This window comes from Peromyscus maniculatus, chromosome 16 (assembly GCF_049852395.1).
Source record: "Peromyscus maniculatus bairdii isolate BWxNUB_F1_BW_parent chromosome 16, HU_Pman_BW_mat_3.1, whole genome shotgun sequence".
Classification (NCBI taxonomy): domain Eukaryota; kingdom Metazoa; phylum Chordata; class Mammalia; order Rodentia; family Cricetidae; genus Peromyscus; species Peromyscus maniculatus.
Genome location: NC_134867.1, coordinates 12,963,504 through 12,981,878, shown reverse-complemented (window position 1 = coordinate 12,981,878; position 18,375 = coordinate 12,963,504). Strand labels below are relative to the sequence as shown.

Below are 18,375 nucleotides of genomic sequence, written 5' to 3'. Positions count from 1 at the left end.
GTCTGCACACAGCCGGTCGTTTGTGTGAGTTGCCCTAAGGGCATTTTTCTGGTAGATATCTCAGTCTCTGATTTCAATTCCATCTCATCCTTGGCTCCAGACAGGTGTCTGAGGAGCCTTTGGAAGGCCCTGAGCACAATGGTACTCAACCACGAGGCACTGGGGCACACACTCCTACAAGCCCAGAACGCCAAGGCCAGTCTCAGCTACACACTGAGTTTGAGGCCGGCTCAGATTTAATAAGTCCCCATCTCAAAACCCAGAACAACAGCACAATGAAGACGGAGTTCCTGGGTTCCGCTTGCTGGCAGGCAGGACAAGGGCACACTCCACTGCCTGGCAACAGAGTGGCCGGCCCCAAAGTAAACACAACAGAGCCACCATCTAGCAACCCCGCTTTGGGGGGATGTAAAATAATGGAAAGCGGGGACGCAAACCAAGATCTATACATCAATGCTCATAGAGCACTAGTCACAACTGAAGACAGAAGGACTCCAAACACCCACTGGTAGATAAGTGGATAGCCTGTGCTACATTCATGTGATGGAACACTCTTCAGCCTTTAAAAGGAGGAAAATTCTTGTGTGACTGGATTTTTTTTGCCCTTGCAAAACTATTTTTCAGTTTATTCATGAGACAGTCTTCAAATTATCTCACGTCAAACTAATAGCTGATAAAGTCTATTTTAAACTATACTGAAAATAGGAAGACACTGAAAACTAGGGGGGAAACTCTGATGTGTGGGACAATATAGATGAATCTGGAAGCTACTTTGCTAAGTAAAATAATCCAGACATGAAAGGCTCGATTATCGGATGATTCCCTTTCTGTGAGGGGCCTGGAGCAGGAAGACTCACGGCCCGAAGGAGAGCAGTGCTCCAGGGACCTGAAGGCTGAAGAAAATGCGGAGAGGTTGGACTTAGGAATAAACTTTGAGTGGGCAATGGTTGGTCTGTCCATTCACTCCATCTCCAAAAGCAACACACTGCTTGGTACCGGGCAGATGCTCCATAAACACCTGTCCAGGGGTGAAGAGAACAAGGTCAGAGGACCTTGGGGAAAAGTGGAAGGGGCTGGACACTAAATTCTACCAAGTTCACAATGTTGATTTAGTCTGTAAGAATCGTAAATTAGCCGGGCGGTGGTGGCGCACGCCTTTAATCCCAGCACTCGGGAGGCGGAGGCAGGAGGATCTCTGTGAGTTCGAGGCCAACTTGGGCTACCAAGTGAGTTCCAGGAAAGGCGCAAAGCTACATAGAGAAACCCTGTCTCGGAAAACCAAAAAAAAAAAAAAAAAAAGAATCGTAAATTAAACCTGGTGTTTTCTCAAGAGAGGAGTATTGCCGGGAATTAACGTGAAAAACCCAAAGCTTTGAGGTCTGACAGCCAAGCCCTGAGTTAGGAAGTCAGGTAACTGGAGACCACCCCTGGAGGTCCCTTCTCCCCGCTCTCCTCTGCAGACAGAGCAGGAAGTGGGGTCTTTCCTCCCCCCCACACACACACCCCTCCAAGGCCCATGACTGCACTCTAACCTCTGCTAACTTCTAGAACTCAGTGTAAGCGTAGAACGGGCCACGCTGCTGCGAGCGGGGACTGGAAGAACAGTAGGGCTCAACTCCCCTCTCTGGGAATGTCTAGATAAATCATTAACCCTGAGGATGAAAGGGAAGGCAGGATGGAGGGAACCCTGGGCCTGTGTTCAAGAGTCTACAAGGCCAAATGACTCAACTTCAAGATTAAGGAGAGTTGAATGTTACAAACCCGAACCAAATGATCTCGGCTGTTTTCAGTCCCTCTGAAAGCCATCCACTGCCCATACCTGTGTCTGACCTAACATCCTGTGACTATCAAAACTGAACGCATTAGCAGACCACTGATCCCAATCCGAAGCATGTCGTCAGGTGTTATTCAAACCGACAGCAGTTGTCTTGCTTGGCTGTAACCTGTGGACGCACCACTGTATTTGATCTACAGCTTCCTTTGTTCTGTGACTACTGGAACCTGGTGTTAAGTACTCCTACAGTGCAGAGTGGTGTTTGGGGCCCTGAATCTGTGTTTCCAGGCCCCGGCTGCTCAATGAGCTTCAGAATAAACGATCTCTTCTTCTCTCTGAGGTGAGAACTGGGTTTCTTCTCTCTGAGGTGAGAACTGGGTTTTTGCTCTAACAGTAGCCTTCTGGTCAAGAGCCTGTGACAGGGCCAGCTACATGCCAAGGTGAAGCCACAAAACATCACCACAAAGCTTTCAGCCCCTGACTGTGATGAGCTAAACACTATTAGTGAGAAGAGTTCTCTTGAAGGTTGGACTACAATGTTGGTCCACCCAAGTCCCTCAGCTCAACCCACCTGTGAATAAAGAGTACAACATGGTGGGTGCCCCAGAGCACGAGGCAGTGGAGACATGGGGGGGGGTTGCAGGGGGTGCGAGGAAGCAGGTACCCTCCTTTCCAGGAAACTGCTTTCCTGGGAACGGGGTGGTAAAGAATAAGAGTCTGGGGTGGCATTCTCAGACTATTCTAGCCAAGAGCCCCCAAAATGAGAACTTGACTTCTTATTCCCCCTTTTCTGAGTATTCTAAACTGATTCTAGCCACCAAAAGTTATCTCACTTCCTAGTTCAAGGTTTGTCTCTCTTCCCCTGTGTGATACAAAAGTATTTTAACCAACAGCATGGACCCAGCCTATACCGAACATCCCCGATATCTCTTTCTCCCTCTTTCTCCTCATTGTTCTGTTTTATTTGAGACAAGGCCTTACAACATTGCCCAGGCTAGCCTCAAGCTCATACTCCTCCTGAGTGTTGGGACTGCAGGTCTGCACCTCATTTGTGGCTAGTTGTTGTTTTTTTTTTTTCAAGGACTCAGATACATTATTCATACTGTATCTCGAGTTAGTTAGGCTATGGGAGCAACTTTTAAAAAATTATTTATTTTATGTGCATTGGTGTTTTGCCCGCATGTAGATCTGTGTGAGGGTGGCAGATCCCCCTGAAACTGGACAGACAGTTGTGAGCTGCCATGTGGGTGCTGGGAATTGAACCTGGGTCCTCTGGAAGAGCTTAACCCCTGGGCCATCTCTCGAGGCCCTGGGAGCAACTTTTACCAGTCTTGTTTTGAAGCCTTTTGCAGAAGTCTCTACTAACCCTCTCCATTTAAGGGCAAGTGGTTAAGGTAACGGGAACAACAAGGAACAGGTTCTGGCAATGACGGAACATGAAAGTGAAGGTACAGGAAGTACAATGCTCTCCCAAGGAACAAGAGCTGGCCAGAAGGAGGTTGTGAGCAGTGCCCTGCGCAGACACAGGACACTGCTGAGCACCTGCTGTGAGTGAAAAACATCATCTCAAAACTCACAACCAGCCTAGGAGCTAAGGACAGGCAAGGCCACCCCAAGGACAGAACTAGGAGATCAAGGAAGTCCTGCGGCTAATGCCCCAACTGCATCTACTAACTGCTTTAAAGGAAACTACAGGACAGGGGCTGCTGAGGCAGGAGGGTGTGAGTCCACAAAATGGAGACCAGTGCAGGGAACACAGAGAGACCCTGTTTGGGGGCTGGGGTGGGGGCGGGGAGATAATAATGATAACCAGGTCATTACTCCAAGGGCTTAGATCATCAGTAGAAATCTGTGTGGAGACTAGAAAGTCAGAAAGCATGCGCTTAATTTTAAAAAGGAGTTCGCAGAGACAAGCAGCACAGTCATGAGGTCCTGGCTGTGATGTCCGCCACAGACAACTTCCTGCGGGCCGGCTCACTGCACTTCATGCATAATAAAGTATTCCCTCTCACATGACACCCGGCTCTGCCTTAAGTTACAGCCACAGCCTCGGAGAAGCCAGGGGGAAGGCTGAGGTCCCTGTCCCTCCGGCCCACGTCACACTCCTCAGCCAGGTCTCCTGTGGTTTGGGACTGAGGTGGACATGGAAGTTGTTGTCCCTGAGTGAAACCTTCAGAAGCTTCTGGCCGCCCCCCAGGACTTATTTATTCAACACTTACCGACGTCTCCATAAACATACAGGCCCTTTGGAGGTTTGTTCTTTGAAAAAAGCTGCAAATTAAGAACAAATTACAAATTTTCTATCATGAAAAGAATTACATATAATAATACACATAAAGTTCCCAGCTGTGCTATATATGGGACATTATATACACATAAATTATATACAATAAAAAGGAAAAAATACTTGGTGTGAAAGTCTGCAAAGCCAAACTATTGTACAGCCTTTAAAAGGCTGTATTTTTTATAGACTACGGCACAGATAAACCTTGAGGGCATTGTATTAGTAAAATAAGCTAGTCACACGAAGACAAAATACTTATGACCCTTATATGAGGTACTCAGAGTAACCAAAAATTATATAAACGAGAGGTAGATTCCAAGATAAAAATGAGCAGCTTGGGAATGGAGTCTGTCAATAAAATGTAAGAAACTGATTTTTGAAACTGAAAAAAAAAAGAGAGAGAGAGAGAGAGAAGTAGAAAATATGGTTGCCAGGGCAGAGCAGCAGTGACGAGTCACTGTTTGGGATAGAGTTCCTCTGTGTAACAGGTGAAGTAACACACCGAATTACGTCAGCATTTACTGCCACTGAGCTGTGTAATTAAAAGTAGTTACGATGGCCAGCATGGTGACAGACACCTATAATCCCAGCACTCAGGAGGCTGAGGCAGGAGGATGCCGGGACTACAGAACCAGACCTGTGATTTAAAAGGCAAAATCTGAACGCTCAACTTGGAATCTAATCCTTTACAGGCACTGTCCCAAGTGTTTCCCTCAGAGTACTCTGACCCACTGTCTTTTACTAGCTTGAAGAGACTGCTTAGAAGAGGTTTTTTAGGAACTTGTCCCTGCCTCCTGCATTGCAGGGATGATTTTTAAAGCTTGAAAGACAGAACTTAGGTTTTGCTGTCTTAAGAGGTTTGTTGTTTTCCCTTAGAGTTAATCACAGGTGGTCCCCATACTAATATCTTCAGGTGATTCTAATTTTTGTCCTTCTGAAAGAGTTCTGAAAGGCTTTAGTTTTTAAGTTTTTTGTTTTGTTTTGTTTTTTTAAGCCTACAGCAGCCGGTATTCCCAGGCAGTCTTCCATCCAAGTACTAACCCGGCCCGACCCTGCTTAGCTTCCGAGATCGGACGAGATCGGGCGCGTTTCAGGGTGGTATGGCCGTAGACTGGAATCTAATCCTTAATGCTCTTGCCTCTGTTTTATAACCCATGAGCTCATTCTAAGTCTACGAGATTTATCTCCCTCTATGGGCCACACCCTGGTGCAGGCCAGGCAAGTGGATCCTCTGCGTCTCATTCCAACATCTGCACAGCTTCCTGTTCCCTGGAAATCACTGTTCCTAGTTCTCAGCTGAAAACAGATTTCCACTCTTACCAACATCTCTTAGTTTTTATTTCTTTTTTTTTATGTGAAACATTATGTAACTAGATTTTCAACTTGCCAAAAAAAAAAAAAAGCATTACACTCTTAAACAATTTTAGGACAATGTCAAGTTTGAAGCCTAATATAAAACCTAAGGTTTCTAAGTACATTCTGCATATTAAAAGTCTTTGACAGCACTACTTCTGTGCCAGTTAACTGGAGGTGATAAACACATTCTGCACAAATCATTTTTTGTTGCAGTTGGTTTTTGTTTTCTCTTTTGAGACAATATAGCCTTATATCTGCATAGCCTTGGCTGGCCTGGAACTTGCTATGTTAACCAGGCCGACCTCAAAGCCATAAAGATCTCCAGTTTTAGGATTAAAGATGAGAGCCGCCATGCCTGGGATAGTTTTTCTCTGGTATTGTTCACAGGATGCAAACAATAAATACTAAGTAAACAAAACTCAAGTTAGAAAAACTTGATGGGAGGAGGGTCGTACAGGAGCTCAGCATGTCCATGATGAGCGCTGAGGATGTAATGAGCAGCTCCATGATAGATCGAGTCCTCCCAAGGGTGATGGCCGGGAAACCACACTCAGTCCTTAAACAGGCAGGAAGGAGCGTTTACAGCTCTGCCTGCTTTTTTCTTTCCTATTCAATAATTCAATATATTTAGAAAGAGAATGCTGTCAAATTTTTGTATGTTACATGTGTAATTTATGCTACATTGCTTTGTATCTTTTAAAATATATTTTATCAATACTTTGAAATTCTAATTCCATGTATTTTGATCATATTCACTTCCTATTTCTCTCCTCGGTTTAATGATTTTTAGGGGAAGGTATGCTTTGCTTTTTGAGACAGAGTCTCACTGTGTAGCCCTAGCTGGCCTGGAACTCTCTCTGTAGACTAGGCTGGCTTTAAAATCACAAAGATCTGCCTGCCTCTGCCTCTAAGTGCTGGGACTGGGGCCTGCACCACCTTTCTTCCAGGCCCTGCACTGTACCTTAATGGTAAAGACACACTGCTAGGCTGCACAGCCATCCTAGCACTTGGGAGGCTCAAGCAAAAGGATCTTGAGTTCCAAGACCCAGCCATCCCACTCTTGGGCATATACCCAAGGAATGCTCAATCATACCACAAAGATACATGCTCAACCATGTTCATAGCAGCATTATTTGTAATAGCCAGCACGTGGAAACAACCTAGATGCCTGTCAACTGAAGAATGGATAAAGAAAATGTGGCACATATAAACAATGGAGAACTACTCAGCAGAGAAAAACAATGACAGCATGAAATTTGCAGGCAAATGGATGGAACTAGAAAAAATCATCCTGAGTGAGGTAACCCCAAACCCAGAAGGACAAACATGGTATGTACTCACTCATAAGTGCATACTAGATGTAAAGCAAAGAACAATCAGACTGCAACCCACAGATCCAGGGAGGCTACATAGCAGGGGGGACCCTAGGATGACTGTGGCTAATAATAAAAGTTTTGGTTTTACTCAATTACTGGGCAAGCCTCAGTGAAACATTTCACTATCAGGATAAGAATTTATACTGTATCAAGCTGATAATAGAAAATAAAATAATAATAATAATAATAAAAGGATCTGAGTTCAAGGCTAGCCTGGGCTACACAGTGAAACCTTGTCTCAAAAAAAAAAAAAACAACTAAGAGATGAGCTGTAGCTATGTGGTAGAATGGGAATGGCCCTCAGTTTAATCTCCAGCATCACCAAAAAAGTTGATAAACAAAATAAATAACTTTTGACTACTTCATTTAAAACCTAGATACTAGGCTGGGCATGGTGGTACACGCCTTTAATCCCAGCACTCAGGGAGGCTGATCTCTTTGAATTTGAGTTCAGCATGGTCTACATGGTTCCAGGACACCCAGTGACTTGGTGAGACACTGTATTAAAAATATAAACAAAGTAAAATAAAAATAAAAAGCTGGATACCTTCTACCAATCAAGGTTAAGCACAGTGAATCTAAATGACATTTAAATTTGTATTGCAGCTATTTATTTATATGTGTATTGGGGGGCGGGGCATGTGCATGTCATAACATATATGTTGAGGTCTGTTGTCCCAGTCCACCATGTGAGTCCTGAGGGACAAACTCATGTCATACAGCATGGGAACAAGCAGACATAACCACTGAGCCCTCTCACGGTCCCCTTAAATGATGTCACACACAACAGGCCTCCCTTCTCCTCAGGAAGCATGGTCCTCCAGTGGACTGCCAGACCTGAACTGTCCTGACCCCCAACACATGCCATGTTTTTCTATATATGCCTACCTATGATAAGATACAAACAATAACAGCGAACAATAAAAGAGAATTACTATAAAAACATACTGTAATGAACCCATTTAAAATTTACATGGTGGGATGGGGGTGGGGACTGGAGACGACTCAGCGGTTAAGAGCATCAGCACCTCTTGCAGAGGACAGGTTTGGTCCCCAGCACCCACAGGGCAGCTCACAACCACCTATTTGTTCTATTGGGGGGCAGTCAACACCCTTCTCCGGCCTCCTCACACACAGACACTGTGTCATAAATATACAGGCAGACAGACAAAACACTCATGCCCAAAAAATAAAAATAACTCCGAAAGAATCTGGACAATTTCCCCCTCTATCTACCCTGGGTTATAGCTAGCTCAGCAACAGAGCAACAGCCTAGCACACAGGTCTGAGGTTCAGTTCTTAGATCCACAAATGAACTCTACACCAACATATCAACGATGCGTTCAAGAACTTGTAGACAGCCTCTCCCTCTTCGGTGGTTCTCTGGAACCCTCTCAGTCCCAAGAAGCTAACCCACCCTTCCCCACTCACTTTCAGACAACGGCTCCCACTTCATCACAGAGAGGAAGCAGGAGTGTCTCGTGGGGCTGAACTCCTGCAGCTTCCTCCATGAACTGCAGCTCTGCCCTCCACAATCAACCTTCCATTCCTCCCTCCCGTGACAGACTTCACTGGGGTCTGCCTTCAAAACCCACCCACTCCTTTCCAGGAGCCGTGGCACATCAAATCCTACTTCTCACATAACCCCGCTGCTCATCAACACCTTTATACATACCTTCCTGCTCATTTATTTTTATAATATTGAAGTATAATATAAGCAAGATTTAAAAGAAGAAGGAGAAGAAGAAGAAGAAGAAGAAGAAGAAGAAGAAGAAGAAGAAGAAGAAGAAGAAGAAGAAGAAGAAGAAGAAGAAGAAAAAAAACCCAGAAACCACAAGGAAAAAAGACAAATACTGTGAAATATTTTTAAATTGTTGGCCTTAATTCCTGGGCAAATGGAGTCCTCCTCAGGAAGTCCCTTCTCCACCTCTTAGGACATCTCTTAGGGCACTGCCTGGTTTCTTCTAGCAATTTTAGTGTTTCAGGTTTCACACTGAGATTTTTTATCCACTTGGACTTCACCTTTGTGCAGAGATAGACACATGTAGCTGGAGAATTTCTCTCCAGCTCCCGCCAAGTCCCGTCAGTCCCGGAGCCCGCTTACAAAATAAACACACAGACTCTTACATTATTTAAACTGCTTGGCCATTAGCTCAGGCCTATCATTGTCTAGCTCTTACTCTTATATTCAGCCCATTTCTATTAATCTTCACTTTGCCACGTGGCTCGTGGCTTACAGGCACTTTACATCTTCCTTGTCCTGGCAGCGGCTCCAGGCAGTCCCTCTTTCCTTCCTCCTTCCTCAATTCTCCTCTCTCCTTGTCCCGCCTATACTTCCTGCCTGGTCACTGGCCAATCAGTGCTTTATTTATATAGAGTGATATCCACAGCAGACACAGCTTCTGATTTCATTTTTTTCTGCATGTGGACATCAACTTTTCCCAGCACCATTTGTTAAAGATGCTTTCTTTCTCCGATGCATGTTTTTGGCCTCTTTTCGAGTATTGGATGGCTGTAGTTCCCTGTACTCGGGTTCGGCTCATCTACTTTATTCCGTGCGTCTACACGTCTGTTTCTGTGCCAGCACCGTGTTGTTTTATGGCTGCAGCTCTCTTGACATATCGTGAAGAATGGAATGGCAACCCCCCCAGTACTGTTCTTGGGGTTCAGGGTTGCTTTGGCTAGCCAGGGTCTTTTCTGGTTCCATATGAATTTTGGGGTCTTTTTCTATCCCAGGGAAGAATGTTATGGGTATTACACTGATCTGTAAATTACTTGTGGTAAGAAGGTTGTTTCACAATATTAATTCTACCAATCTGTGAACACAGGTGTCTTTCCATTTTTCTAGTGTTTTCTCAATCTCTTTCTTCAGAAATTTGAAACAAAGTGTCACTGTAGTCTTTGCCTGCCTGGAACTCACCCTGTAGACCAGGCTGGCCTCCAACTCATGGAGTTACCAGGATTAAAAGGGCTCACGATCATGCCTGGCTCTAAAGTGATTTTTAAAAATCAAGCTGTGCACGGTAAATGGAATCTACAGTCCTAGCACTTGAGGGAGGTAGATGGATCAGAAATTCAAGGTCATCATTAGCTAGACAATGAGCTCAAGACCAGCCTGAATGACCTGTCTCAAAAACAAACATACAGGCATACAAGCATACCAACATACAAACAAACAATGAAAAACCCACCTGCACGTTGATGCTAGAGATATTTGCTCTCAAAACTATTTCTTTGTCTTAACCACTGAAAACTCCAAGTGGTCATCCCAAGTATTTACACTTGATGACGTAAATCTTATCTTTGTCCTTCATGTCTTTAAAACGTTAACATTAAAATGACCCAGGCCCTGGGCACATGATGCACCATGTGATCCCTGCACTCAGAAGGCAGAGGCAGAAGGATCAAAAATGCAAGGCTAGTCCGGGCTATATAGCAAAACACTGTCTCAAAAAAAAAGTTTTCACATCCTACCCATAATGATCCATGGTGGTTCTAGTGAATGTTCTGAGTTAAGATGCGTGGCCTCTGCTGCTCCAGCAGAATTTCCATCAGGACAACCAGATAATAAGGGTGTTGCTCTTAAGACAAAAAGTATTGTTTTCAGTTTGTTTAAAATGCAGGAATATTACTTTTCCTGTTTCTCCCCATTTCCCCACCACTGCGTTATTATCTCCCCAAACGGCAGAATCAGAGACAATGATTCCAGCTGGAATGCTGAGCATAATTACATCTTTTAAAAACTGGCATTACAGCATTCTCCACGTGGACTGCTTTTGATAAAAGTATATCCTTCAGGTTTCTACAGATCTTCAAAAACTAAAAAACAGAACTATATGTTAGCATCCATAAACTCTCTTTAAATGAAAATGTTTTTTTTTAATGGCTTTAGCTGATTTTCAAAAGAACCCTCCTAACCTAAAGCACATCAATTTGCTCAGTTTACTAGTATAATTAAGGCTATTTAAGTATCTAAATAAAGAGGCTTTCAAATTCTACAGAAACACACACAAGAAATGGCTTGCGGAGCAGCAGTGAGAAGCTAGCATGGAGCAGTAGATAGAACAGGGATGGGTCAGCTACCCCAGACACCTTCAGTGTGTGCGTCCGCCTTGCTCAAACCCAGCCCTGTCGGCTTAATGTCGTCATGGAGAAGGGCTGCTGCAGCAGGTGACAGAACATGGCGAGTTCAGACATTCACACCCACACAGCTGTCCTCCTGCAAAGATATAGCCCAAGTGTGTTGAGTCCCCCAGATTCCCATTGGTTGTGCTTTAAATTAATTTAATAAACTGTGGGGTTTAAACATCTTATGGAAGGGAGAGGAGGAGGGAGGGAGAGACTTGTTGGGCCTGATGGTGTTCACTTACAGTTCCTGCTGTTTAGGACACTGACGGAGGATTGGGGACCACGAACCGAGACCTGCCTGGCAAACAAAACACCTGCTCAGTCTCTGCTCTAACAGAATATACAGATAGCAATGCTTTTTTAAGACAAGGTCCTGCTTCCTCCCTCCCACTGCTGGAACTTTAGGTCCAGCAAAAGTATTTTTAAGAACCCCTCTGTGCCACTGGGAAACAAGCGACAAGAGGCAATTCTCCAGCAGATCCTCCTGGTCTCTCGACCCTATTTGTTACTCTGATTCTGGCCGGGCCTCTCCTACTCGTCAATGGGACACCCAGGATGTGAGCATACTTGCCAAGATACTCAGGAACTTGTTAAGACAAAGTAATGGAAACAAACGGCTTCTTGCTCCAAACTCTGATGGTTCTCAACTGTGTTAGAACTCCTAGCCACGCCCCCATGACCTTGCATGCGCTGGCAAGACACTTAGTCATACCAGGGCCTTACATCCTACGTAATCCATGCATGTGATGCGTGATCACATAACCCATGCGCATGTATGGCATAGCTACCTAAGTCTATATGCACATATGGGGGGCGGGGATCTATAAAAGCGGGTTCCACATATCCCTCCTCTTCCTGCACAATCTTTCCATAGGCCTAAGCACCCCCTTCTATTTCCTCTCCTTAATAAACTCTTACAGTGGGTTCTGTTGTGCCTCATGGCTTTTCTCGAATGGTAAACAGCGCCATTTAATAAATAACAAACTGGAGAATTATACTGGGTTTCCAGGCATCTTTAAAAAAAAAAAAAAAAACAAGAATGTTCTTTATTGTATAGAGCATTAAAATCTTCTCAACAGTCTCCAGTCACTTTCAGTAAACTCTTCACTGTATCCACTCAACTAGCTAACAGTATCCAACTATATTATATTACTTGTCTACCTCAAGTGCTCAACTAAGACAAAGAAAAGCGCTTGGAGCACTAACTGGGGAGAGAGGAAAGGCCATCAGATGCTTCCAAAGCCACAGTGGCGGTGACTGAGTTGCTAGATTCCTGAGCACCATTACATTCACCTGAACGTTCAGAGGTGTTTCAGGAGACGAGGACTAAGGAATCCGAGGAACTTGTACTTTGGGATGTGACATAGGTTATCAAAGTTCCTAGACTAGAAGAGGAAATAAGTAAAAGGAGGAGGAGAAAGAGGGCTGGGAAGCAGAGGCAGAAGACAGATGGAGAGGGAAAGACTGTGCTTAGAGGAAACAAAGTCTGGAACTTGTCAAGAGTTCAGGGAGTGAAAAGCAGCAGCCACCGGTCAGGGAGATGGACTAATGAGAGAAAACCTGGGATTTCACACCTTCCAGGAGGTAGCACTAAATCCTACAGTGGCAAGCACTGAGTTACCGCTAAGATTAAGCCACCTGCTTTTAAGAACTGGCACCCCGGAACTGGAGAGATGGCTCAGAAGTTAAGAGCACTGGCTGCTCTTCCAGAGGTCCTGAGTTCAATTCCCAGCAACAACGTGGTGGCTCACAACCATCCTATAATAATGTCTGGTGCCCTCTTCTGGCCTGCAGACAGAATACTATATACATAATAAATAAATAAATCTTTTAAAAAGAGAAAAGAAAAGAAAAGAAAAGAAAAGAAAAGAAAAGAAAAGAATTGGCACCGCTTTTTTTTTGTTTGTTTTGTTTTGTTTTGTTTTGTTTTGTTTTTCGAGACAGGGTTTCTCTGTGTAGCTTTGCGCCTTTCCTGGAGCTCACTTGGTAGCCCAGGCTGGCCTCGAACTCACAGAGATCCGGCTGGCTCTGCCTCCCGAGTGCTGGGATTAAAGGCGTGCGCCACCAACGCCCGGCTTGGCACCGCTTTTGACAGATTCCAATTGACAGATTTTTGACAGATTCCAATTGCATTTAATCCCAGCACTCGGGAGGCAGAGGCAGGCGGATCTCTGTGAGTTCAAGGCCAGCCTGGTCTACACAGTGAGTTCCAGGACAGCCATGGCTACACAGTAAATCCCTATCTCAAGAAAGAGGGGGGTGGGGAGAAGAGGAGAGGAGTCACTGAAGCCTGAAAAGATGGCTCAGTGAGTAGAGGCACCTGTCACCAAGCCTGGCCAAGTTCAGTCTCTGGGATCCATGTGGTAGGAGGAGAGAACTCTCAAAAACTGTCCTCTGCCCTCCACATGTGCAGCCTGACACACACACATGTCATGTTCACACATGTACACACAAAAGAAAATGTAATAAACAAACAAATAAATAGTAATTTTAAAAAAGAAACTATTTAAAGAAAAAAATCTAATTCTTGAAAAGCTTAATACTGTCAAAGGAATATAATATTTTAGAGACCCCTTAAAGATGCCAACCGCATGGAACACCATCAGCAACAGGAACCGTAAAGGCAGCTGGAAAGAGCTCAGTAGGGGCATATCTAAGGGTGGGCAGGATTAAGTCATTCCAGCGGTGAACAGCTCGGCCTGGCACGGCCCTCCTCCACGAGGGACTGACCTTCGGAACACTCCTAGCAGAAACCGCCCTGTACGTACGTGCGTGCTCATGTTTGGGATGTGGCACTTAATACTGTGTTTGGTCAAATTAATGAGTGAGTAAATGAATCAGTAAAAACACGAATGACAGAAAAACGGTGGCCGAAACGTGGCTGGGGAGATGTCTCAGTGGGGAAACCACAAGGGTTGAAGCTCCGGCAACCATGTAAAAAGCCGGATGTGGAGAGGGGGCGTGCACCCGTAACCCTAGGGCTGGGGGTAGAGACCATGGGCTCCTGGGGGCACCTTCCACCCAGTATCACCGGTCAGTGAGTCCAGATTCAGGGAGAGACCTCATCTCAAAACACAGGGTGGAGGACTGGTGGACCGCTCAGGGAATAAAGGTACTTGCTGTCCAACCTAATGATCCCAGCCTGATCCCTTGGAGCCACGTGGAAGGGAAGAACCGACTCCTAAAGCTGTTCTCTGCTCCACACGTACACACACCCACACCCACACCCACACCCATTCCATTGCATTAGTCATCTGTGCTTCCTTTAAAAATTACAAGATGGAGAGCTACAGAGGAAAACAGCAAATGTTGACTGTGCTGCCTGGTTTCATGTCAACTCGACACAGGCTGGAGTCATCACAGGAAGGCGCCTCAGCTGAGGAAATGCCTCCCTGAGGTCCAGCCGTAAGGCACATTCTCAATTATCGATCAATGCAGGAGGACCCAGCCCATGGTGGGTGGTGCCATCCCTGAGCTGGTGGTCCTGGGTTCTATAAGGAGGTGGTCTGAGCAAGCCATGGAGAGCAAGCCAGTAAGCAGCACCCCTCCATGGCTTCTGCATCAGCTCCTGCCTCCAGGTTCCTGCCCTGTTTGAGTTCCTGTCCTGACTTCCTGAACAGCAATGCTGAAGTGTAAGCTGAATAAACCCTTTCCTCTACAACTTGATTTTTGATCATGGTGTTTCATTGCAGCAATAGAAACCCCAATTAAGACATTGACCTTTAACCTTTACACACACACACACACACACACACACACACACACACACACACACACACGTGAGTACCCTCACACACATGCACACATGCAAACACACACACCGCATATACAGAGAGGGAAAGAGGGGGAAAGAACGAGAATGAGCTGGATTCGTCGAGCAGTGGGAAGTCAGAACCTGCCGCACACAAATCCTTACAGCTGTGCTTGCACGTGCCCCATGTGCACAAGTAACGGCTTGTTGCCATCCACGCAGAAAGCACTGTTCAGAACTGTAGGTGCCACACTGTCACACAGCTGTCTGCACGCCGTCACACGAACCAGGGTGTCTTGCTACGACATCACTGGGTGAGATTTTCTCAGCCAAGATCATCTCACAGATCCACAGTGGCATATGAGGTCCACTGTTGAGCAAAATACTGATACGTGAAATGTGACTACAGTTGGACACCCGAGTTGAGCTTCCTTACAAACAAGCTGTAAAGTCTCCTTCCAAAGGATGAAAAAACCCAGAGCCTGCACGGCCCTGATTAATGGAGAGTGAGACTCGAAGGCTGTTTAATTCTCTCCCTCCCTGACTCCAGAAACGCTTGATTTGGCTGTGTAAAAGTAATTCTAATTATAGTGATTTCCATGAACTACTTATCATTTATGCCTAATTACCTCCCAGCACAATAACAATTATGCATACATTAAATGTGTCGGATTAACCTGGTTGTAAGTTTTATTTGGTAACAACGTGTCCACAAGATCTCATTCCACACAGTCCGCTGCTCCTGGGGCAGAGGCAATGCTCTGAACTTCCTCAGTGTTTACTACAGGAAGCATGGCCAGGTGAAGGAGGTGCGTTCCAGTTTAACATGGTAGTGCAGACTTGCAGCAATTTCCCTAGGACTACCAAGAAGTAAAGAAAAGAAGTGCACAAAAGGAACCCGTCTACATCTGCACGGAGAACAACCTCAGAGTCCTCTAAATCACGCATCTCGGCCAGAAGAAAGACACACGCATCATCTGAGAACTGAGAAGCCTGAGCTCTCGGATTGACCTCTTGTGATAACTGGCAGACTTCCCTGCCTGTCCCTCTTTGTGTTTAAAAGAAAGAGGTCTGGGGCTTCTTTACAAATCTTCAAAAGAGTTTCCCATGCGCTTTCTCAGATTGTGTCAGATGTCTGAGTCCTGGCTGGAGAGACAGCTCAGTCAGCAAAGAGTTCAAATCCCCAGCACCCACAGGACCCACAGGAAAAGCCAAGCACATCTCTGTAAGGACAGTGCTGGGGAAGTGGGAACAGGGGGACCCCTGGGGCTTGCCGGCCTGCTAGTCCAGCCAATAGGCAAACTCCAGCTTCAGTGAGAGATCCTGTCTCAAAAAAAAAAAAAAGGAAGTTGTTGAACACAGTCCGTGTATGAAGTCGTGCGAGGAGAATTCTGAGTGCTCATGCGAACACTCCGCGAAAACAAGACAAGAGTCTTGTGACCTCAGTCTTCAAAATCAGGGACTTGTTCTCAGAATGCATGTCTGTGCCCCTCCCACGTGTGGTGGATAGGAGTGAGCGCTCCAGAGTACTCAGTACAACTGGCTTTGTCATTTGTTTACATGCCTCTACGGGAAAACACGTGTTCGCCACGTGTGGCTTGTCCTTGTGGTTGTACACTTTGCTCGTGTGACTTTTGAACCCGCGGGTGTAAATTGTCTGATGCTCTGAGTACAGTTGGCTGCTGCATGAGACTTCAGTCCGCCTCATTTTTAGGCCCCTTCTCCCAGGTCACACGGCCAGCGAGAGCGGTCAACAGGAAGTGACTGAGGGGGGCAAGCACCGACCCGTGTCCTCCACACACACGTCACGCACCTGTATGTACACGTGTGTGTATGTACACACAGAGAGCATGGGGGAGAGGAACAACAGAATCCGTGCAAACTACACCTGAACGTCTGTGTTCTGTGAGAGCATCAGGAAAATCGGCTCTAAGTCTGTCTTGCTTGGTTTTTGTTGCTGTTGACGTTGTGTGTGTTTGTCTCATACAGCAGGCAGCCTAGAACTTTCTATACAACTTCTTTAAACAGGCACAGATCCTCCCGCCTGTGCCTTTGAAATACTAGGAACTCCAGACGTATGTCACAATGTCCATTTTCAGCTGGTTTTGTCTTACAATGACATTCTGAGGCAGGCTGACATTTTAAAGAGAAGAGGTCTATTTGGCTCAAGTTTGAAGGCTGCAAATCAAAGCTGCGCGGTGCTGGCTTCAGTGCGAGCAGGGTTGTCTGCCTCCCCATGATGAGCGGCATCATCCCAGAAGCAGATGGACGGCACGGTTTGCACTAGGAATACTACAGCAGCAGATGAGGTGTGCCGTGGGTAGCAGAGCGCTTGCTTAGCACGCTTCAGGACCAGTTTGATGCCCAGCAAGACATGACCAGGCACAATAGTACAAGTCTATAACCCTAGCACTCATCAGGGAGAGGCAGGTGCAGAAGAGCCTGTGGGGGACCTGCCATGAATCCTCAGAAATGTAAGGCTATACAGGACAAACCCAACCTGGTGCCCTCTTCTTGCCCATAGAAGTCCAGGCCAGGGACTAGAAAGTGCTCAGCAGTTAAGAGCACCGGCCACTGTTAGAGAGGACCTAGGTTCGGTTCCCAGCACCCACACAGCTGCTCATAACCACCCGGCACTCCAGGTACAGGGACTCTGATGCCCTCTCCTGGCCTCCACAGGCATGTGGGACACAGCACACAGGCAAAAGACACAGGTTCTTGTTTGTTTGTTTTGCTTGTTTCGTTTTGATTTTTAAGAAAAAGAAGAAGAGAAGAAGAAACCCAGGGTAACTAAAGCATTCCACACTATAGCAGGTGTAGAAACAAAATCTTATGCACCGGTGGCCTCAGTGGACCAACAAAAGGGTCCAGAGAGAGCACCCTGAAAGGACGAAAAATGGCTGAGAGCAGGGAAGGAGATCTCAGCAAAAGGCAGGGGTGGGGGGTGTCTTCCCAGTCACAAGAAGACAGTCAAAGAACGGGACACCACGACAGTCCCCAGGAGAGGCCTTTGGAACCCACCCAAGTGTCCCTTATCAGAGCACTAGCAGCCAGCAGCTACCATTAAAGGAACCTAAGACTGCTGCCCATGACCACGCTCATTCATCCTGCCTCTGGCCCTCGGAAGTACAGCAAAGCAAAGGAGGAGAGGGGAGACGTGGTCACACGCCCTGATCACACGCCCTTCCTGCCACCTTCCAGGGTGAGGCTTGAGGACCGGGACAGGGGTGGGGTGAGATGGAGGGGTTCACAGAAGTTTCATTTAGCCGGGGCTATGTTATTTAGTAACTATGAAGCTGTTTGAATCCAGAAAGGTAAGAGAACATCAAAAAAGGGCAGGAATGGGGATCCACCAAGCGGAGGCAGCTTCAGGGCTGTCCTTCCAGGGCTGAATTCATTTTAGAAAATGTGAGACCCTCACCTTTGAAAGGAGCCCTTCTTCCTCTGTGCTGTATCCTTTCAGGTCCTCCAGTAACCTCTGCAGACACTGAACGACTCTCCTCTGGTGCTCATCATCCCGCAGCTCCTGAGCTTTGATCAGAAACTCATAGTGGTCCAGAGGTCCGCGGCAAACAGCCAAGGCTTTTGAATGGGCCTCAGAAGCCGCTGTCGGGCGTACACCTGCCGACGTCTGGACTGTGTAGGCTACAAACAAAAACATACAAGAGCTTAGACTTCACGCATTCATGCATTCATTTAGACAGGT

General features: G+C 46.1%; 1 protein-coding gene and 1 non-coding gene across 9 annotated transcripts in view; both read right to left on the bottom strand.

Moving 5' to 3' along the window:
• Afg1l (AFG1 like ATPase) overlaps positions 1-18,375 on the bottom strand; it is a 189,122-nt gene that overhangs the window by 120,598 nt on the left and 50,149 nt on the right. For 6 of the 8 annotated variants that reach the window (XM_076552378.1, XM_076552379.1, XM_076552380.1 and 3 more), the window contains 2 exons: positions 18,091-18,314; positions 3,994-4,045 (listed from right to left, as the gene is read on the bottom strand). Coding sequence is in view for 2 of the 8 variants with exons in the window: in XM_006982766.4 (XP_006982828.1) it covers positions 3,994-4,045; positions 18,091-18,314 (276 nt within the window). In the remaining 6 variants the exon portion in view is untranslated. The remainder of the gene's footprint in view (positions 1-3,993; positions 4,046-18,090; positions 18,315-18,375) is intronic. The other 2 variants (XM_076552384.1, XM_076552383.1) reach the window with 1 other exon arrangement.
• On the bottom strand, positions 5,051-5,170 carry LOC121823307 (5S ribosomal RNA). Its single transcript, XR_006064718.1, has one exon. It is a non-coding gene; the product is annotated as a 5S ribosomal RNA (ribosomal RNA).